Below are 23,722 nucleotides of genomic sequence, written 5' to 3'. Positions count from 1 at the left end.
TTGTAGAGTTTCTCCAGATTAGAGTTCCAGTTATTTATTTTCACAGGCTAGACCCCCTGTCTGAGCCTGGACTCAGCCCTTGCCTTTCCCCAGCTTAGTTCCTTTGTTTCTTCAGGTACTTTCAGCAGTTTTCCTTCTTGGGTGGGGAAGTAATGGAGAAGAGTCCTGATTGACTTACTTCCCAGCCTTAAGTAGGATTTACATAAGACAGGAATCCTTTGTCTCCAGTGGAAAAATACCAGCAGTGTCCAAGGTGGTACTCTGTACTAGATGACATTATCACATGACCGTACAGTGTTAAAGCCACTATGAGACAAGATTTACTTGTAACAACCACAGGAAGGAACTCCATGAAGACAAGAGATCAGCGTCTTCATAAACCTATTGTCTTTCCTAATGGGTCATCCAGGCTGATTGCATACTGTCTGGCGGTCGTTTCCCAGGTGTAACCACAATTGTAATTGTTACATAGTCAATATTCCTAACTTCAGATACAGAAATGATACATGTATACAAATAGGATAACCATATTCAGTAAAACATAACCTTTCCAATTATAACTTACATGACCTATCTTGCATAAAACATATCTTAGTTATGCCATATTTATATCATAACAATATTTCTATGAAGAATATGGGATGTAGTGACACAGAGAATGGACAGAGCATTCAGTACAGGGATTGGGTCCTACAAAATAACCAAGCCAGTCCCAAAAGATGTGAGGCAATGTAATGTATAAATGTGTATAAAGGAAGAGGTTTGCTGTGTAACTTTGGATGCCTGGTACACTCTATATGCACCTCCTATACCTGAGCCTGACCAGTTCAAATGTAGTTTGATTGTATGCCAATAAAGAAACCTCAGAGATGAGTTTGGAATTGAGCTGAGTTCTTGGGAACCAAGTGGACAAGGTCTCAGAGGCTACCCCAACTCATTGATAAGACACCTAGGTACTCCACATGTCAAGAAAACAGCCAGTGTCAGTATCCAAAGCTGAATTCGAACACAAGTGGTTACCCATGGAGTCGCAACCTATTAGGATTGTGCAAACATCCATTATACAAGGGCCCTTGCCTTGAACGCACAGCCCAGTGTTTAAGGAATTAACACCAGACAGCCATGCCAATGCTAGTGTAATGGCACCGTTCTCTCCCTGCAGCATGTCATTGTGGGACACCACTCCCTTTCACAGGGGTAAGCCTGGTCTGTGATAGAAAATTAGGTCAGTTTAATTAGGTTACTCAGGAGTGTGAAAAATCCAGACCCTGGAGCAGCATTGTTAAGACGACCCAAGTCCCTGTGTAGACAGAACTGGGCTGATGGAAGAATTATTCTGTTGACCTAGCTACTGCTTGTCAGGGAGGTGAATTACCTACGCTGACGGGAGAACCCCTCACATCAGCATAGGTAGCATCTATACTAAAGTACTACTGCTTCAGTCATTGTGCCACTGTAGCGTTTTAAATGTAGACAAGCCCTTAGTGGCATATCCAGTAAGCTACAGTCTTGAAGACAAGAGCAGTAGATACTCAGATTATTCTTTCCATAGCCACTATTGCCTGGGTGCCTCACAACTTGGGAAGTTTGTTTATTTGAATTTACTTTGCCCCCTAGCACCATGGGCTGGGCTACCTTTGCCCAGAACCCAGCTCTCCTGTCACAACTGTAGCTCTCCAGGCCCTCTCCCAGCTCCACAAGGGGGTTGCACAGCAGCCTACTCTGTAAGCTGCTCTTCTGTTCTCAACCTTGTTCTATGCTGGTTCATGGCTGTATAGTCAGCCTTTCAGGGCTGCTTCTCATGGTCCAGTTCTACCTCTGGACAGCTATCAGGACATAGTGCTTGATTTACAGCTCTCATAAGAACGGCCATACTGGTCAGACCAAAAAGGTCCATGTAGTCCAGTATCCTGTCTTCCGACAGTGACCAATGCCAGGTACCCCAAAGCGAATGAACAGAACAGGTAATCATCAGGTGATCCATTCTCTATGCCCATTCCCAGCTTCTGACAAACAGAAGCTAGGGACACCATCCCTGCCCATCCTGGCTAATAGCCATTGATGGACCTATCTTCCATGAACTTATCTAGTTCTTTTTTGAACTAGATACTCAACTGCTGTCTCCAGGTTCCTGCTGACAAATACTTCTCTCACACACACTTTGTGTTCTTCATCCCATGTCCTCTGCAAAATATGCTACCTCCTCTCTCTGGTCACCTGGTACTTGGGATGATTTAGTTGGTGTTGGTCCTGCTTTGAGCAGGGGGTTGGACTAGATGACCTCCTGAGGTCTGTTCCAACCCTAATCTTCTATGATTCTACCCCCTGTTGGCAGTGTTCCCAGGGTGGATGGGTACTAAGCTAGTCCAAGAGCATACAGAGGAGAGAAGATAAAACACATGGGGCAGGGGAGGAAGGAAATTGAGGGGGAGCCAGGGATAACACCGAAATAGACTGTGATTTACCAAGCATGGGAGGGAAAGTGTCCTATTAAAAATCTGTGAACCACTAGGTTAAGTGTTGTTTAAGCTCCTGCAGTTCCTAAGATGATCTCTGGGTCATCCATGTGGGATGAAGGGGGCACTACCTGGTAATGGGCCAGTGGGGCCATCAACCAAAAAGAACTTGATAGTCTGTTTAAAGTACACTCTGTTCAATTGTATCAAAATGACATATTGTTGCATGTAACTACTGGTTTAGGCACAAAATATTTGGGCTTTGAAAATCCTGCTGTCTCTCCCTCAGATAGTAATGCATATTAATATTTATTTGTATTATGGCAGTACCATTAACCAACCAAGATCAGAGTCCCATTGGTCTAGGTACTGTACAAGCGAGTGCGCAGCAATCCCAAAGAGCTTCTAGTCTAAATAAGAAAAACAGAGACTTGGGAGAGGGAGGAAAAGACTGAACACAGAGATTGCATAAACAATGTGATGGTGAATAAGCATCATGTTTAGGTCCAGGACTTCGGGGGTTTCTCTAATGGAGCAGAGAATCACATATTGCACTCCTGTCTTCTAGGTATAATTCACTTTCAAAATGACAATTCCAAAGAACAACATGTAGTTTCAGAACTCTCTGCAACAAGAATTTTATCTTTATGGATTGAAATTATGTCCCTACCCTGGCACAACCAGTGATGGTTTTGTTGGTGTGTGTCTTTATTTATCTTCATAAAGAAACAAACAATAAAAAATACAAAAAAATTAATGGCTCACAACTTGTATATGTTACCACATTATGTTGCCCCACATTTCACAAGATATCAATAAAATTATGCAACTTGTCAAAGTTGCGAGACCAGTCAATATAAAATCAGAAAATGGTACACAGACATAACATGTTAGGGTGGTGGTAACAATAATACAAAAAAGGGGGAAAAAGGAAGGAAAGAAAGGGTATGGGGGAGAGGGGGCAGGAAGAGGGAGAGGGAAAGCGCAGAGGTATTATTTGAGCTATCTTAGCATTCTTTATCCAAATGTATCAAGAGACGAGGTCCAGTTTTTTTTGAATCCATACAATTGGTCTCTACATTAATAAGTTGTTTTTTCTTACGTTGCTATCTCACAGGTCTGAATAACACAAGGATGTTTAAAATAATCAAATCCATAAAATAAGAGAATTAAGTGATTTCTGAATTCTGTATTCATACACTACATGCTGTGACTTGAGTATTAATAGGCTGTTGCTGGAGGGCCAAATAGAATACTAACATTCATGAAACAGGTTGTCACAATACAGCCAGAAAGGAAAGCATGTCCCATTACTTCAAGCATCAAAGGGCTGGGGGAAATGGATGCTTGTTGCTAAGCACTGTTGTTCATGCTGAACTGCTGGGAAGTGAGCCTGATATGACATATTTCACTATCTGCCAGACACTGGTGGTCTTTATGAGGAGACCAAGCAGCATCTTATTGATGGTGGGGAAAGCAAATAATAAAAATTCAGGTTTCAGAGTAGTAGCCGTGTTAGTCTGAATCTGCAAAAAGAATTCTTCACAATACTGAACATGTAACACCTTGATTTTCAACTTTCCTGTTTTGCAATCACTAATAATAATAATAATTAATACTAGAAGTTTCCATTTCCCCCAGCCCTTTGATGCTTGAAGTAATGGGACATGCTTTCCTTTCTGGCTGTATTGTGACAACCTGTTTCATGAATGTTAGTATTCTATTTGGCCCTCCAGCAACAGCCTATTAATACTCAAGTCACAGCATGTAGTGTATGAATACAGAATTCAGAAAATATAAATGTCTTCTTGTCAGTACGATCATATACATTTAGCTCCAGCAATTCTATGTGGATATTAAGAACTAAAGTCTAGTCTACAAAAAGATCGCATGCACATATAACACATTCCCTGTAAAATACTACATTAAGATCACATTGTATGTATTTTATACACATCCTTTCAGACCAAACTTCTAGTATTTAATGTCTTGAAATAAATGATATCCTTGTGGAACACTGCTACATATTTCTGAAATGCTGAACAGAGATGGCAACTTTGAACATTCATTTTTCCTGAACATTAAAGATACACTAGAAGTGTTTTTAAAAAAAAAACCCTAAACACAGATTTGTTATTGTGACAGCATTTTGTACCCATACATCATTTGGCTCTTTGCAGATCTTTCTGTGGCACTGCTATGTATAGCCACACTACAGGCTTCTCCTTGACACATATGCACCTTTTCGCTTCCCATAAGACAGTGACAGCTTCCATTCAGCAGTGCCATACAGTAATTTCCCAGATAAAACAGTCTAACAGTCAGCTTAGATGAAACAAATGTAGCATTTGTTGGTGTTTTTAACAGCATAGTGAGAAAGCAAATTAAGTTAAGTAAACACACTTGAATGCAGAGGCCCTGCTCTGCGGCTGGGATAAATTGGTGTCGCACCATCACAGTCTGTTTACTTCAGCTGAGGAGGTGACCCCAATCGTACAATAAAAATCCACAAGTTGGTACTGTAAACAACTTACAAAAGGAGATTAAAAGGGTGATATGTTACCTGACTGCTGTATTAGTCCCCTTTTTGACACAATTTCTCAGTCTGGTTCAACTTGTTTGTGATGCAAAAGTTTAGCAAGCTGCAATGGAGGTATAGGAGATTAGAGGTATGTCAAAACACACAGATCTTGTTTAAGCCATCCTTTCTGAAATCAAATCAATGGAATTAGCATTAATTAAAATGTGTGTCAAATGATATATTATGGCTTCGGTGCAGTTAGGAATACATAATATGCTCATTTAGTCATTCCTGTTATTGGTTAAGGATTCCCCACCTATCCCCATGTCTCGTGCTAGGATTTACTAGCTTTGGGCTATGTAAATCTTATAAAGAGCCCTATGCCACTGACAGCAGTAGAGTCAATGTTTTTTGGAGGGGGGAAGAGGGAAGAGAGAGTCACTGAATATTTCTCTGGCTCTCCTGGGGTGGGAAGGAGGTTGCTATGATGTTGCTATGGGGATTGGGAGGGTAAGGTTAGGTTATTGTGACTAGGAAGGTTTGTTTGTTTGTTTTTCTTATGTGGGAAAGTGCACCTGCTGTTACTTAAATATTAATGTTCTATTGATTTCCTTTTATTGCTCTATGGGAGGTTAAGTGCCTCACATACTCAAGGACTGGAGAATTTGGCTTCCTTTTCTAGATGGATCACTCCATGTCTCTGCCAAGAGTAGGCCTGCCTACATTGTATAAAGCCTGAGGATTTTTGCATAAAGCTTGCATATGCAAAGTATATGCAATTTTAAAATCCTAGATGGGCACCCAGGTTACAAATACCCCAATTTCATTAGTTATCCCCACACAAAAATTGATCCTGCTCCTTTATTCCATCAGTTTCTTCCCCTTCCCACCCCTGTAGGATTTCCAACCATTTATAACTGTGAAAGACTCCCAGTGACAGCACTCAAGACGGAATTCCCCATCTAGCTGCAGAATAGGTACAGCAGTGGTACCAGCAACATAAGCATCAGCTCTCTGCCCTGCCAATTTGCTTCAAACTTCATGCAGCAGATACGCCTCTTGGAGTAAGAGATTAGAACTAATCTCCATGACACAATCAAGTCTTGGCCTCTTTGCCAAGATTACCAGTTGTGATAGTGGTTTGCGTAATGTGGAAACTGTCTATTATTGGACACTGAACTGAAACCACTGCCATTATTTCACATACTGGTAGGCTGACGAGCATCTATCAAACAGTAATGGCTCTTAGTCACTTCTAATCCCAGCTATCTTGAAAGCTGTGTCCTACAGGTCAAAGGCTCAATATCTACTTACCACCCCCTGAGCATTCCTCTTCCACTACTAACTGGATTTTAAAGTAAAATTATCTATTTTTATTTGTAAGTTGTTTAAAATGGGCAATTTAAGAGACTAACTGAAAGGAAAACAGCATGCTTCAGTCTCAATTTAACAGTAATGGAATGGTAGGATCTGTATTTGTAGAGGCAGATTTCATGTCAGCTTTCTAAATCCACCAAGACTATAAGCACTAGCCTTGAGTGTGACAGACTTTTCTCAGGGTGAGGATTGACTCAGTCTCCATGGTAGCCAAGTTTTAAAAGTAAGAATGATGATTGTTTCCAAGGGAGAGAAAGTCATGTGTGCGGAATTATGCTGGATGGGAAATTATAATGTGGAGCTAATGGGAATGGAGCCGAGACCACATAGGATCATGGATTGCTCTTGTACATCAAATAATTTTTAAATATTTTGAAGACATTATATCACGTATCCATCCAGGAAATAATAATAATTGTTTGTGTATTAGTAAATGGTTTGAACAGGCTTCTTTACAGCTGCTTGGACTTCTTTATCCTACAAACAATTTTCAAATGTAATTATGTTAGCACAGAAAATTATGTACATAAGGCCGTGCCACCCTTAACTTAGATTCCCTTTCCATTGGTGAACTCCTCCCATTCACGTTACTTAAACTCACTTTTCTGTCACCTTCCTTTATTCACATTGTAGTTCAGTGGCCTGACAAACTTCACACTAAAGAACTAAGGGCCTGACCCTCAGTTACACTAATGGGCCTAAAGGTAGATGGTCACTCTGGTAGTGTAACTGAGCATCAGGCATGAGATCTATTGCGTAACTGAAGCGGCTACTTTGTTGTGCTAGGGGTATGTCCATGTGGCTGTTGGGAGCAAGCCTCCCAGCCCAGGTAGAGAGACTTACACTGGTTTGGCTTGAGCTAGCGCACCAAAAATAACAGTTTGGATATTGTGACTCGGGCTCTGGAGCCTAAGGGGTCAGGGGGGCTTGAGAGTCCGAACCTCAATATCCACACTGCTATTTTTAGCATGCTAGCTCAACCCCTGCTAGCGTGAGTCTGTCTACCTAGTCTGGGAGGTTCATTCCCAGATGTAGTGTAGACATACCCTTAAAGAGCAGACTGTAACAGGCCAGCAGCATTTACCTAAAACATCGCACCATAATAGCAGGTGTGAGCCTGTGGAGAAAGGGTAGGAGAGTTCTGTTGACTTAGTGAGAAAGATGGCTCCTTACCCTACCAAGATATAAGGGAAGTGGGGGTGGGGGCTTTCTAGACAGAGAAGCTCTATGTTGGGAGCTACACAGGCTAGATGGAGGAACCTGAGAAGAAGAGAGGAAGTCTGAGCTGAACTTTATCTTATTATTAACTTCTATGTTAATAAAAATAGACTGCATTAAGGGGATGAGTTTGTACTGTATATAATATTTTTATTTAGTATTTGAACTGTGTTTGAGAGCCGGTTCAGAAAGACATGTTCACATGCACTTTTTTGCTATTGTAAAAGCAGTTCACTCTCAGGCTTATACCCTTTTAACATTTATTTCAAAACTCAGTATGAGATCATAAAGAAACTACAGAAACATCCTTAATCATTGTGTCAATAAATGATAGGGGACTGCAAAGGAAATTCTAAAACAGCCTGAGACATATGGATGCTACTGAACACTGAAGAAGGAGATTAAAATTGAAAATATGTTCTGAGTCCAATTTAACATCTGAATGCTAGAGATTCATAAATGCTCATCTTCATTTCCCAGCAATTTTGCTAACATGCAAAATGAAATTGCCATTCACTGTGTCGCATGAAAGATTACTTAGATATGTCAGAAGTTTGGGTAATAATAATTAGATCTAGTACACTTTCAAAAGCAGATTAGTTGAAGTGAAAGAAACTCTAACTACTAGGAAATATACCCCATGTGGCTCTTTAATAGGCACCCAGTAAAGCCTCTGAAATGCTCAAAGATATAATTTGTCTGTAAGAATTACTCGTGGCCAGTGGAGGACATGCTTATTTTTCATTAGCATTGGAAATAATGCCATCTGTGGGCTTGGGCAAACGACCTGGTTTCTCTGGACCCATACTCTAGTCCTTTCTAGGCATAAATGTCCTGGACCCCTTTGCCTTAGGGCCCCCTTACTTCACAGAGGTGTTGCAAGGCTTTGAGGGGTTTGGTACTGTGAATAATAAAGTGTTACCTAGCATAATTTATTACATTATAAGTAGGGTTGGCAGAATTTGGGGGGAAGTTGGGTTTGGGGTTGGGTTTTTTTGGGGCAATTTTGATAATATAGATTTTTATTAAGATTTTGTTTCTTAAAGATAAAGATTTTGTTTCTTTGTTAAAGAATTTTTAACTATATTTTTACAGGTGCGAGAAGATAATGGGGATAGGGCTGGAGTTAGAGTTAGGGCAGGGCTGCAGGGGGCTCCCTGCATGGCCAAGGGGCCCAAGATACCCAGGCACAAGGTGAGGGGAGGCTACGGTCCTGGCCCAGCAGAACAGAGACCTCTGCCAGGACTGCAAGGAGGAGGACAAACTCCCGGCTATTGGGGAGATCATCCCTACTGAACTTTTCTTGCCCATACTCCTAGCTGGTGAATGAGTGAGCAGGGCCATGACAGCAAAGCTGCAGAGGGCTCCCTGCATGCCTACAGGGCAAATGACACCTGAACCCTGCAGGCACAAGGTGCAGGGAAGGCTGAGGACCAGGCCGGGGAGAGAAGACACCACCAGTTAATACTGTGAGAAGGAGGGCAAGCCCCTGGCTGTTGGGGAGGCCACCATGCTGTTGAATGGCTCTTGCCTGGGGACAGCTGCAGCACTCTCTGCTGGGGAATGAGAGAACAGGTTCATAGGAGTAGGGCTGAAGAAGCTGCCACAGGGCCAGTGACACCTGATCCTTGCAGGTACAAGGAACCAACAACAAGAATTTTTGCTATAAACTGGGGATGTATCAGTTGGAAGTGACTGAAGAGGAGAAAGACCTGGATGTATTGGTCAATGACAGGATTACTATGAGTTGCCAATGTGATGCGACTGTGAAAAAGGCTAATGCAATACTAGGATGCAACTGGCAAGGTACTTCCAGTAGAAATATAGAAGTATTATTATCATTAATGAGGTGCTGGTGAAACCTCATTGGGAAAACTGTGTACAATTCTGGTCTCCTATGTTTAAGAAAGATTAACTCACACAGGGACAGGTGCAGAGACTGAGCTTCATAAGTTTCTGGAGGCGATGATACGATGAGATTGTCTACAATAGCATATTGTCCATCAACAACTGCTATTAGCAAATACCTCCAATGTCTGAAGATGGGGAGGGCTCTGAGTTACTACTGAGAATTCTTTCCCAGGTGTCTGGTTGGTGGATCTGGCTGAAACGCTCTGGATGCAACTGATCACCATATCTGGGGTCGAAAAGGAATTTTCCCCAGGTCAGAATGGCAGAGACCTGGGATTTTTTTTCTTCCTCTGCAGCATGGGGCATGAGCACTTGCTGGTTTGAACTAGGGTAAATGATGGATTTTCTGTAAATTTAAGACTTTAACTCAATATTTGAGGACTTCAGTAACTCAGCCAGAGGTTATAGGTCTATTACTGGAGTGGGTAGGTGAAGATCTGTGCAATGTTTAGGAGGTCAGGCTCATGATGGTTCCTTGTCACCTTGAAATCTGAGTCTGAGTTCAAGAAAGAACCAGGACTGTTTTACAGCCCTCAAATCGGACAATATCATGTTCATTATATAGTGTAGCCAGTCTGTTCTCATTCTCCCTCTTTCATGTGTATAGGCTGAAGATCAGAGATAATGGGAGAAGAAAAGAAGTTACCAAAATGACAGAAGGGTCAGATGATTTCATGTCAGTCTTAAGTGAAATAACCTTCAGTGAGGAACTCATTTATTTAGCTTTTTAATTTCGCTTTATCATGAAGCAGTTTTGCTCATAAACTACTCCTTTCCTAAAAAAAGACTTAAAATTGACTCGTTGGCACATTACTTAAACGGTGTTGTTTTTGCTGATGAAATGAGTTACATGTTCACACCTTGGAAGTATTCTAGTAATTTGCCCTATAAGCAACATATATGCAACATTGTATGTAAACTGGGAATACTCTTCACAATTTCAGGCTCCAACTGATGCTTTCACCATCTCGTGCAGTGTAGATTTGGCAGGTGGCTGAGGGGAAGCTAGGTTTTTCACCAGAAAAAGATATCGGGTGGGATTTTCAAAGTTAGGACCAAGCAATCGCACATGTACCCTTCAACTCATTTGCAAATATTCAGTGTGAATACACAAATAAGGTATTTGCACCTGCACATGGACAGATAGGCACCTATTGGCTATGTGGGCATGCAAATAACTTGTTTGTGTATATAAATAAAGCACATACTAATATGCCATGTTAGACACTCATGCCTAACCTTGAAAATGTAACATATTATAATCTGGGAGTTAATCATAATTTTTATTTATTCAGATAAAGGTCGCATTCTCACCAAAATGAATGTGTGTGTGTGTGTGTGTGTGAGTGAGTGAGATAGAGAGACACTATGCTCATCCATCATTTACTTTTTCTCTTGTACAGATAGCTGAACTTTTTTAACTATTTCTGGGAGTGGAGTGAGAATGTCACAGATTCAGTGACTTTCAACTGTGTCACTACACTTTTGGATTACAACACACTTGAAAATCTCATCTTGGTATGATAATTAGGAGTCTTTTTAGTTTTAAGCTTATATAGGTCTAGAAATACTGTATTAAAAACATGATTTTTTTTACTTTATTTTCACTGTTATTGAAATTTACTTGGACATTATTTTTCCTCATCACTGGTACAGAAGGCTCAGAAGAGTGTGCTCATAATTCAATAATAGATGTCACAGAGACTGCAACCTCTGTCTAGTGAGACTAAGCTGCCTTTTAGAATAAGGCCACTGGTGAAATTATAGATAAATTGCAAAAAAAATCCCAACATGAAAACAAGTAAGATTCCCAGAAATGAAGGAGTTAAATTAGATGAAAAGAGACTTTCACCTGTTTTGACTGGTGAAGTTCGTTGTAGTTGAAGAAGAACTCAACTATTGCTAATAAACATCTGCTTTGCACTTGGTCTTCTGTAACTGTTAATGAAACTAGTGTAACCTCCTCTGAAATGAGACTCCTGGATTTTTCCTCTGACCAAACTGTCATCCCTGAGTAACCATAGAGGCCTTTTTGTTTGCCTTCTCTATGAGTTGCTGTTGATGATAAATTTAAAAAATACTTTTTTTCTGAAGGATTGAATTTGGCTAAATTAAATCATTTCTCTAGTCAACCCATGATTGTTTTTTTTTGCTTTTTACTTTTCCCTTGACAAGCACACAACCCTTTGAGGACTCTAATCTATGCATGGCAGTAATATGTAAACAGGAGTTATGGTTGCATGAAATCCAAATGCAGGCATAGGGAAAGTAATGACTAACCATTCACTCTGATAAGAGTAGACTCTATTTACCAGCCTTTATGAAACAGAATTAAAAATCCAGCTGCTAGAATAAAGTATGTGGTAATCTGTAAAGTAAAGTTTTGGAGCAAACAGGATTTCACTCTTCAGTATTAAATTGTGTAATCCATACTTTTTATTCTTTCATTTTTAAGTACAGTTAAATAGTGCAGAGTGTTGCAATAGAGTAAATAATACTCTGGATTTCTATAGTGCTTTCTATCTAAGAATCTGAAGGTGCTTTATAAACAACTAAGTCTCACATCCCTGTGAGTTACAGAAGTATTGTATTTGGCTGGATTCTCCAGCAAAATAAGACCACTCTGCATGGCCATGGTACAAAGTGGCCTTAAAGCAGCTGGAGGCAGCCAGTGTCATAACCTCTGCACAAGCAAACTCTGCACTAATGACATACTGGCAGAGATGGCTCAAATGATTTCTTCACCAGCCACCCCACCTTCACCCCTCAAGGAAGTTTATTTTAAATTGGACCAATGTCCATTTCAGCTTGCAAACTGTCATCAGAATCACCTGTCGGAATATGTTACTTAAGTTTTAAATCAGCGTTTTTGTACCACCTGGCACTATAGAATGCAAAGAGAAAATAAGGACTATACAATTCTCATTGATCTTCACTGGCCAGTTTACACTTCCTTGTTTTAAACACTATTTGCCTTTAAAACCAACATCGAAATTGCAAACATTTATATTTCCTGGAGAAGGATCAGAATACTTCAGAGGAAACAAGTTCATAATCTCCATCTCATGTTTTGTGGTGAGGTAATAAAGAAACTGAAAATACCCATATCCTTAACTTACACTGTATCATACACACTTACATTCGTACGTGGCTGCTAATCTTTTGAGAAATTTGTCAAAACTTGATTGATGGGTTTCTTTTTTTATAACTTAGTGTTTCTCACTCCAGACTTTATTCTGTGCAATTAATATGGCTTTCATGAGTTGAGTCAGAAACCTAGCCCCCTCAGGAGATTGCTTGTACATACTTCTCAGTGACTCTGTCTGAGAACTTGTAGGAGGTTGTTGATACTGAAGAACATGATTCAGATGACCAAATGCAACATTATGTTGGTTGGATCGTTTTTGATTAGACCTCTCATGAAACCCAGCCTCATGAAAATAAATGGCATTATTTTTATCATTCATCATTTGTAGAGCTTCCCCACAGACCTACTTAAATGTATCTGTCTCTAGGTGATTCAGCAGAAGAAATCGACCTCACTGTGGTTTACCAAGCAGCTGCTAATGGCGACGTCAACACACTGACTGCAGTGATTCGTGAAGACCCTTCAATATTAGAATGCTGTGACAGCGAGGGTAAAACTTAGAGGGTTTAGATTGTTCCCAACGAGTTAATCAATACAATATGTGACTGAGCTATCATCTTTTTTCCATTTTTAATATTGACTTTAAAAATTAGTGAAACATCATAAGTAGAATTATATCAAGTTCTCCCCTTTATGAGCAATAGAATGGGAAATTGGTATTTTGGGGGGATATCCATTGGGAATATGCATTTTGGATGTCCCTGGATGGCCATAAAATAATATTTTCTTCATCCTTACAAGTTTATTTATTTACATATAAATAAGAATATCCCATGTATCAGACAGTGGACATGAGACACAAAGTCTTCTGCCATGAATTTATATTGTTTGTCATAGGAAGAGAAATGTTGGAAAGTTGCTGAAATTTCAGGGGAGGATGGAGAAATAATTTATTCTAGTCAAATCTAAATTATGTATATTTTGGACATCTTAAAGACTCATTTGGCCAAATTTTAAAAAGTGGACACCAGCAGTTATTTGTGCTTGCTGAATATGGGCACAGGTACAAACAGAGAATTAATAAAATGGTAACATATGCAGTTTCTTGCCAAAAGAGCAATTGCATGTATAATCAGTTACCTGTTTTATGCTTGAAGCTGCATATTTTTTTCTATTCAGGTTCTCATGCCATGCCTGGCATGGTGCCATCTGAGTACATGCAGTTACTTGGTTGTCTTTTCAGTCATGTATTTTCCAAGTGAATCTGAACCAGAGATCTTTGAAAGCTTGTCCCTTGAAGTATTTTGTGTTCAATCAAGAGTCTAGTTTTTACCACAGCATTTTCCCAGGATTAGCATGAAAATTGCAGGGTTCAATCATTTAAAAACAAACAAAAAAACCACCCTGCAGATATCTCTGTCTGTTTCTGAAAACTGGTTGTAAAATCTGGATTCAGAAACTGGGATCTTTGTATTATCTTCAGATAGTTCCCTGGATCTCAGTAAAGTCAAGACGAGAGCCTTTTGACCTTCCAGCTCCTAAACCAGAAGAATGAAGGCAAGGTGTCTAACTGCCTGCAGTAGACTAACCATTACGTTTCAATTCCAGAGTAACTCAGTGATACTTATATACACACACTGATGTAACTGAGATCATCTGTGTGACATCCTGGCACCCCCATATTCACTGCTGTCATATAATTATGATATGTTTTATACAAAGTATGCCTTGTGAAGTATTATTCTAAAAGTCTTGAACTGCGAGACATTAATATATCATTGGATTGTACGTGCTATTATTGTATGTGACGTTATGAAGTTTGGCTCTGTATGTGCTACTGAAACATGTTGTGAGGTTGAGAACACCCACAAGCAGCCTTTCAGGTACAACAATAAAAAGGCCAAACAATGTTGATGGCTTACTGAGGAAATGCACACAAGCACCAGGATTACCCCAGGAACTGTGTACAATAGAAACCTCTCAGAGATAGCCCTACACAATGGGAACTCTTTGACCCAGGTCACAGCAAAAGAGCTTTCCAGCAAGTTGGAAGAGATATAAAAGGGAGAAGTATCATCATAACTGGATCTCACTCTCTCTACAACACAACACCTGAAAGTGGTGGGGAGAGGGAATATTGGTCCCATGCAGGAAAGAAGGAAGCCTGTCTGTGTTTGCAAAAGCTAACCTGTTTGTACTATCTAACTGGGTGAGACACTGTGTGATTCAAATCCTAACTAGTACATTAGGCTTAGATTGCGGTTTTATTTTATTTCTTATGGTAATCTGATTTGATCTGTTTGCTATCACTTATAATCACTTAAAATCTACCTTTCTATAATTAATAAACCCTTTTTAAGTTTTATCTTAACCAGTATGTTTTTGAGTGAAGTGTTTGTGGAAAAATCTCAGCTCAGTTAACAAGGGCTTGTGCATCATCCTCTTCACATCGAGGGAAGGGTGCACTGTGTAATAAATTCATACTGGTCAAGCTTTGACTAGGGCAGGATGGTACAGTTCTGGGGTCCTAGACTGGGGAGCTGGAGATATTTTGGCTTGAGCCTTTCTATTGTTGGTTCATGCAGTGGCTGGCAGAGCACTCAACACAGATGGGTGTGGCACCTGCCTGTGGATGTTGGTGTGAGCACAAGCTTGGAGGGCTTTGCAGCTTGTCACAATGTCACAGTGTGAGAGGGAACCCAGACTGGTAAAACAGAGGGCTCAGCGGTATCCAAGTTCCAGATGGCACCCTAGAGGGGACCCATCACAACCTGCTTCAAGACAAAATGTAGGGCCAGATTTTGCAATGCTTTCTCATGTGGAATGGTACTTATTCACCCAAGTAGTGCCACAGAGTTCAGTGAAACTACTCACGTAAGAATAAGGCCCTTATTGCACAAATATACAGCACTTTTCAAACTATAGTTGCTAGTGTTCAGTATATCAGTTTAATCATTTTAAATCACTCCATCACCTGTTGGAGAAAAGCATATTGCCGTTAGTCAGTAGTTAATTATTAACAAGGCATAAAAGAGAAGAAACAATTTAAATGCAGTGATGAAATTCTTGAGGAAAATCAAGTATTAGTTTGAATGCTGCTTATGCTGCTCTTTCCAGTCTTGGAGACAGCTAGTATAGAGTAACTACTAGAGAACTTAACTTCCAAAGGTGGGAGAAGGCAAAATATTCTAGACTGAAGGCCAATTTCCAAAGAAGCAATTGCGTATATGCAGTATCATCTGTAGGTGCATGCTGATTTGTGCCCTCAGAATGGTGCCTATTTTCATAAACCCTGTAGGCACACACAGGTAGGGTGAAACTGAAGTTGGAGAAAAGCATCTCCCAGGCCTGGGCTTGTGTGCATTTTGAGGAATATCAGCTTCAAAATTGTTACATGAGGCCTGACTCACATAGAAGGCTTGTCAATGTAAAAAGAATTTTTCCACCAAAACGTTAACTAGGCAAGCCTTTTGTTAATTAAGACACATTTTTTAAAAAAGTGGATGATCAGCTAGCTTGAATAGGAATTGCTTTGTGCCTCCGGTACAGTTGCTAAACAGTTGGTAGAAGAGGAGGTTTGTTAATGTACCAGCGGTTAATTTAGCAAACAAAAGACTATCTCTTCCTTATGACTTTAACAAACTAAGGATTGTAAAAGAATTATTAACTAATTAATTAATTAGTATCTATTCCCCCCTAAGGTTGTACCCCCTTGATGCACGCTGTTTCGGGACGCCAAGTTGATACAGTGAAATTGCTGTTGAAGATGGGAGCAAATATTAATACTCAAGATGCCTGTGGACGCACCAGTTTATCTCTTGCAACCTATCTGGTACCAAGACTTCTGTATGTTGCAGAGAGCACTTTGGGAGGGCAAGAGGGTGAAATAATAAAGACTAATTTTGAATTACAGCAAGGGGAGAATAAGTACAAGACTTGTGTGGTCCTAGGGAACTGTGCAAAGAACAGTGCTTCAGCTTAACTGTGACATTTTCAGTTAGAAAATGTGTCAAAAGTAGCAGAATGGGCAATCCATTCAAACATATTAAATGTGCATGTCGCTTTCAAGAATAGATATTTCTTTTGCCAGATATTTTCAAAAAATCCCGTTATTAGTAACATGCTGTGTTTTCCCTTCCTCTTTTCCTGAAGGGGGAAAAAACATCTGTTGAAAAAATAAATTACTGGAAAACATTCCAGACACTCAGGCTGGCCTCATAGCTTCAGAAGTCCCCTGTTTTAGCTGAAATTCTTATCCTTACGGTTTCTAAGGCTAAACAGAAGGCATAAAATAGGATGACAATTTGTTTTCCCACCCCAACTGGTTAATTAAATTATAGAGTGACCAGTGCCACAAAACTTACATAGGCTAAAATCCTCAAGGATGTCCTAAGGATTAGGCTCACGATCCTTTGCAATTTAATCAGGTGCCTGGGGTAGGGAGAGTGAATCATTGTAATATACTCCCTTGGTTAGCGCTAAAGAGACAATGAGAGTAAGAGCCTTGGATGCATGGGGAAATTTCAGATCCATGAGCCTTATGTGAGTGTGCTACATGTGATTTAAATTAGCGAGTGGTGGTTTCTATGCTGTATGTAGTATGAGGCCTCGTGAGAATCTGGGTGTGACGTCTGCCAAAAGGATGGATTTCAATGGGATTGGATGTGTGCATGAATGCAACTGAGCGCTGGATTTAGCCAAGTTTGCAAACTTCTCTGCAACCAAACTTTGATCAGTGGGCAACACAAAGGTGCTTTAATTCCCTCATTCCACCTCTTCCCAGTAAATACTAGTCATGCTTGGCAGGCAGACGACTTGAGCTGCAGGGGAGTGACCCTGCAGAGGCCCCAGTTTGAGGAAAGCACTTAAGCACACGTTTGACTTCCTTGGGACTCAAGCACATACCAAAATACTTTGCTCAGTGAAAACCAGAGTGTTCATCTGCTTTGATTTGTTTTTGAAGGTGACAGTGCAGCATTTTACTCCCATCAGTGACCATTTTCAGTATAACACTTCTATTTGAACTCTGTAAAAAGCCACTTGCTAAAACAAGAATGAACAGCTGAAAGCAAAATCTAAAATAACTCCAATTCTCAGATTTTTCATATCAATTTACTACCTGTGGTAACTTCTTATAAAGAAAATCAGATCAAATGCTCAGGTTCTCGGCTGCCTCTCATTTAATTAAAATCCATATGCAGGAACATACATAAAACTTTCTAGTACAACAGCAATTTTCAGTGCCATGTCTACTGCAAATCTTAAAACAGCCCTCCAGACCCACCACAGCCAAAGAAAGACCAAAATGCAGTGAAACTAAAAAGTTTAATTTCAGAAATGGATGGATGAACCAATCCAGGATTTGAACCAAATGTGAACCATCTTTGAAGCTCTAACCAGATGTTTTTCTGAAACCAACGGACAGATCCCCAGCTGGTGTAAGCAGAATTATACCAGCTGAGGATCAGGTCCCAAATCTTCTCCGTTCCTCTTTGACCTTCTGTACTTTCTTTCTTAGGGATGGCTTGAAGGCTGTGTCAGTCTGCTCCGAAATGGTGCCAAGCAGAACATACCTGATAAAAATGGGAGACTGCCACTGCATGCTGCTACCGCAGAGCCTGATGTGAGGTAAGCCCCAATGTTAAAAGGGTGTTTGCTTATTTGAGTAAAACATCTTCTCAGTCCAGTACATAGTCACCAAAAGAACATGAAGATTGACTGATTGGAGGCAGCGTAGGGCAGGCAAGCTAGCTGTGGCAATTACCCTGGTGATTTGCTATTTCATCTGGTGATTATCATATATTTAAATGAAGAAGCTATTGGGACTTTAGACCTAAGTCTATGGCTCTTTCTGCTCCACTTGTTTTACAGGAGCATGTTCAGGCAGGGTGAAGAATCTGATTTAAATCTCACAAAAGCAATGGAATTCATAATGGAGACTGAAACTCCAGATTTCTCACAGTGAACAATCACCACCAACGTGATCAAGCTGTCCTCTATACTAGAAATACCACAGGACGTTTGTTTCCATGATAGTTCAATGATGCATTTTCCCTAGCTAACTTGGTGCCAGTGTTCAGGGTGTTCTTCTTTAACTCAGGCTTCAGCATTATTTACAAATGCAGGTCTCCCAGCAGGAGCCACAAAACCAGTTGCCCTGCACTCTATGGCTGCTGCATATTATATAAATTAAATGTTATAGGCTATATGCTAAAGCAGAGGTTCCCAAAATATGTCTCTTGCTCGTGGTTCATGGAGAGGTCGCTGGTTACATGGTTCTGGCTCCTCCTTGTTTACAGCTGCATTAAAAGAGAGCTAAAAATTTATTAAATACTTTCCTAATGTTACTTTCTCGAGCAAGTAATTGCTACAGCTACCACAATATTATGTGGATAACGTTAGTGGCATTAAATAGTAAATATTATTATTGTTATTATTATTATTATTATAGTGGAGCCGCAGTCATAGAACATGTCTCTGTTATATAATATGTATATATAATATATTTATAATATGATGTATTTATATTATTGTTTTGAATATAATAGTTTATTATTGGGAGGGGAGGCAATCTATGGGATTATGAATAGGAGGAAAGTTGTCCAAAAGACAAACTCTGTTAAGATTTGGTCCATCCTATGGAAAGTAGTTCTAAAGGATCAGGTAAGATGTAGTACAGTTGATTTTTGATAGCTGTTACTAAAGTTGTATCAAAAAGTCTGAAGAGCAGTTCACCAAAACACAAGCAAGTCACAAGCAAATGTACTATTTGTATCATAGTTTCCTTTGTGAATAGGAATGCTTCTTAAAGCTTTTCAAGTCCTGATTTATATAAGTTGATTAAATTCATGCAAAATCTCTCCTGAGTAAATCATTTATGGGTAGCTGGAAAGGCTGATTGAAAATGTAAGTTGCAAGAAACGCACAGAACTTAGTAGCGGTTTGACACATCTGAAGCAGCAAAGCTGTAACTTGATGTTCAAGTTACAAGTGAGTATTGTGACAGTCTATAATGTGGCTTTATGTATTAATTTTGCACTTTCATCACTGTTTTTCATGCATCACTCTGATGGTACAATTGGAGGGTTTCAGAGCAAGAGTGCATTATCATTACACAAAGCCTCTGAAGAGAAAAGGCTATGTTTGTGCAACACTGCACTTGCTGATATTAGAAAGGAAACAGTAATTTACTTTAACAGCAGCAGCACACAGAGTTCCCTGAAGTTTTTTCACAGTCCCCATGGAAACAAGCAGACCTTTGCTCCACACAGGAGTGTGCCAGCTGCTCAGCTCTTTTTCATCTGTCTTATTAGCCCAAGTCAACAAAATTAGTTCTGGATACGATTGCCCTGTTACCAGAAGGCACAGCTGGAGTGTCATACCTGTTAGTGAGATTTTTCCATTGTACTCATTTTTGCTCTCTGCCAACTATTTAGATTTGAAAGGAAGACAAAATGCGGTGGCTAATTATGAAGTGCTTCCTCACCTGAGTTTAAGAACTGGCAGCCCACTGCTATAAATCAATGCACTGGAGGAATAGCTAGCAGCACACAGACCACGCTGAAATTGACAGGCTGTAATCAGTCCATTTAAACACTTCAGGCACAAGGGCTGGCAAGTTTTTAAACTTCAATACATGTTTCGTAGAGTGGCTGAGCCTTCAGTGAGAAATAGGATAAATGGACCCTGCTGACTCTTCACATGCTATATGTGTAGTTAAACTTGGCAGAGCTCAACTGTGTGGTTGCAGACTTTCAGCATTGTGGGGGATTGTATGTATATGTACATACACACACACACACACACACACACACACACTAATTTAATTGATTACATCCCATGTTAATTTGTGGAACTATGTAACAAATTACAGAGCCATGTGATAGATGAATTTATCAAGCACCTTTTGATCATCTCTCCTTCCTTCTACGCACTAATCCATTTCCACCTGGACTTATTTTAATATATCAAATTTCTGAGCTGTCAGTCTGGGGTTTTATTAATTATATCAGTTTACCACAAAAATGTTTCCTCTACTTCCCACCAAAAAAAATCTATGCCCTTTAAGGCCCAGAACAGGTAAGATTCAGGCCTGCAGCAATCTCAAAATGACCTGACTTTTAAGTCCATTATAACATGGCCTGACTATGCAATTAGCTGCATGCCTCAGAAGAGGGCTGTAACACCCATTTGCTTTTTAGTGCTCATACCAGTCTGAGTCCAGGCTCTGGTGTGCTATTGGCTGAATAATATTTTTCAATTAATTTAATACTTTTGAAGAGAGTATCTGGTTAGAAAAGAATCTGGGGGTGTTACACCCGGGTTCTGCCATGTTGGTACGTCACTTCAGAGCAAATCATTTTTTTGCCCCCTTGGAGAATTGTAACTTCTTCAAATGATCACTGAGCAGTTTTGAATGCAGCTTCTTTAAAACAGTTGTACTGTCTAATAGCTCGCAATCCATGACTGCAGAATGATTTTTTTCGGGATTAATGCACAAACAGCTAAATAAATGGCAGGGCTGCATTTCATTATAGGCTTGTGTGGCAGAGCTCTGGGCAACTGCATCTGTACCAGGTCTCTGATCACTGGATCACCAATTACATTGCCATGGTATAAACCTGAGAGGAAAAGCTGTGCCTAGTAATTGATAGATTAGGATGGGCTGAGAAGAGCCCCAAAGGCTAATTAGCCCATTACCCAAGACGTAGAAAAGGCACAGGAAGAAAGTGCACAGGGGGAAGGAAGAGACTAGTGGGCTTTTAAGAGTTGGAGTTGGGAATTGAGTGAGTGGAGGTGTGTATGCTATTCTAAATATAGACCTGAAAACATTTATAAGGATGGTGAGGAGAAGACTGTGAATGAATTGTACAAGGTGTTTGACCAGAAGAAGGTCTCTAGGTGGTTTGTGGCTAGAAAAGAGACAGGAATGGGATGATGCTGGGTCACAGTTTGCTATATTTTTGCAATCCATACTGATAAAGTTTAATAATACATCCACCTGAGCTTTACCTGTTTTCAAATGAGAGTGAGGTATACCACAGGAATACCATGGAAGAATTATAGGCTTTGAATTTATCAAATGTGTTTATAGAATGGTATGAAATAACTAATATTCTAACTTTGGACATGTATTTATTGCTTAAGTTACATAGTATGTCTTTTGTTAAACCTAAGACTGACAGAACACATTCTAGGACAACTTGATATACTGTAAGCAATTCAGGATTCTCCAGCTAAGAAACAGAGGAAAAGGTTTCAAAGGAGAGAAGAGCCTTTCTCTTGTATTTTGTTTGAAGGGGGAGCAAGTACTTTCACATAACCCACCATGCTTTGGGTGAGTATTATGGTCCCAATCTGATAGTGGGATTTTGCTAGCTCAGACCCTTACATCTGCCAGTGTCACATGGACTCTAAACAGGTATAAGGGTCTATGTTGTCTGATTCTGATATGAGGATGTGACAAGATGGTCTGGATATCCCTACCATCTCCACACTTTAACCAATGCTCAGCGCACTTTTATAAAACATAATTTGCCTGCTCCAAATCCAGTGACCAAACCATTTTCAGAGTTAACTGCAGTAGTTTGAAGGGTGATTATGAAAATTCTGGGGCAAAATCTTTCAGGTTATAAAACCATTGTTCCACCTAAGGCCTGGTCTTGATTACACAGTTAAGTTGATGTAAGGCAGCTTACGTTGACTTGATTATGTTTGTGAACACACTACAGCCATGTCCCACCATTGTAAGTGCCCTAATACACTGACATAACTCCACCTCCATGGGAGGCATAGGGCTTATGTCAGTGTAGCTAAGGTGATGCAGTGTCTGTGTGGAGACTGCATTACTTATGTCAGCTGTCTTGTCAATTTCAGGGCTACATACCCTGAAAAACCAACATCTCATGTGTAATAGTTCTAACTATTCCTTCCACAACATGGGAGTGTTTATATTCTACTTCTCTACAAAAGTAAACAGATGTATTTCTCCATAAATTCCAGTTTATGGCATAATTGCCTTACTCCCAACAGAGACTGTGAGCTGTAACCTTACCCTGTCTCTGTGTGTGCATGCATACAGGGGCTTGTTAATCAAAGAATGCAGAACTATAATAGGGAGGTCATTTGCATTTCTGTTTAAAACTTTAAAAGGATCACAATGAATAGTTATATTGATTTCTAGGCTATAAAAGATTGCTCAGGTATTCACTACACATTCTGATATATTAATGCCCATTACTTTGGAAACTAACCCTGGAATTATTCCTGATTGTGCCTGCTTTTTCATTTACGTACAAGTGACCTCTGATTCCAAATGTTGAGTTTGTATTCTTGTTTTAGTTACAAATAGAGTAAGCCACAAACTTCAGAACTGGATCTGGGTTTGGCTTTCAAACATGAACACATACCAGATCTGGGATTCTGGTTCACATCCATCACTGCTATTAATTTTGCTTTCAGTTGTGGGTTCTGTTTCTCTAAAAACCTCTCATCCAGTTTAGCTTGAATGTAGCATATTAAATATATCTTTGTTTCCACAGGCTTCTAGCAGTGCTGCTGCAGCAATCGCATCTAAGTGACATTAATCATCGGGACAATGAGGTGAGTAAACATGCACCAGCAGTAATGGTATCATGCATCAGGTAATATTCTTCCCTGTCACCTAAAAAGGGTCTACAGAACTACTTTTTTTATTATAGTAATTGCTATTGACAACCCTAATTATAATTTAACACCTACCTAACAGAAAACAAAATTAAAGTGTTAATCAGATTCCTCTGGGTGGGGAGGGAAGCATCTGCAGCAGGAGTGGGGCTGAAGCCCTAGCCCACAGCTGGGGGGACAGCCAAGGTCGGGGGAGGGTTGAAGCTCCAGCCCACAGCTTCGGAGCAGTGGAGGGGGCCGAAGCCCCAAGCTGAGTTGGAGCCCTGCTTCCAAGAGGGGCTGAAGCCCTAAGAGCAACTGAAGCCCAGAGCCCCACACCCTGAGGTGGGGAAGCCCAGTGCCCCAAGGAGGGGTTGAAGGTAGGGGGTCACAATTTTTTCTAATGGGGAGGGTAAAAAATATGTATGTCCAAACGGGGTCACCAGCACAAAAAGTTTGACAAATGCATAGAGGATAGTGGCCTGGCAATCCCACACTCCCTGCATC

General features: G+C 40.2%; 1 protein-coding gene across 4 annotated transcripts in view; it reads left to right on the top strand.

The window, feature by feature from the left end:
* ANKRD55 (ankyrin repeat domain 55) overlaps positions 1-23,722 on the top strand; it is a 71,188-nt gene that overhangs the window by 9,377 nt on the left and 38,089 nt on the right. For 3 of the 4 annotated variants that reach the window (XR_006281470.1, XR_006281469.1, XM_038403800.2), the window contains exons 2-5: positions 12,999-13,121; positions 16,273-16,403; positions 18,090-18,199; positions 23,113-23,173. Coding sequence is in view for 1 of the 4 variants with exons in the window: in XM_038403800.2 (XP_038259728.1) it covers positions 12,999-13,121; positions 16,273-16,403; positions 18,090-18,199; positions 23,113-23,173 (425 nt within the window). In the remaining 3 variants the exon portion in view is untranslated. Of the gene's footprint in view, positions 1-10,892; positions 11,002-12,998; positions 13,122-16,272; positions 16,404-18,089; positions 18,200-23,112; positions 23,174-23,722 lie in introns of those variants that run through there. The other variant, XR_006281471.1, reaches the window with a different exon arrangement.

Source organism: Dermochelys coriacea, chromosome 5 (genome assembly GCF_009764565.3).
Source record: "Dermochelys coriacea isolate rDerCor1 chromosome 5, rDerCor1.pri.v4, whole genome shotgun sequence".
Classification (NCBI taxonomy): domain Eukaryota; kingdom Metazoa; phylum Chordata; order Testudines; family Dermochelyidae; genus Dermochelys; species Dermochelys coriacea.
Note: the sequence above shows the minus strand (reverse complement) of the source record. Positions and strands in the feature narration are given on the sequence as shown.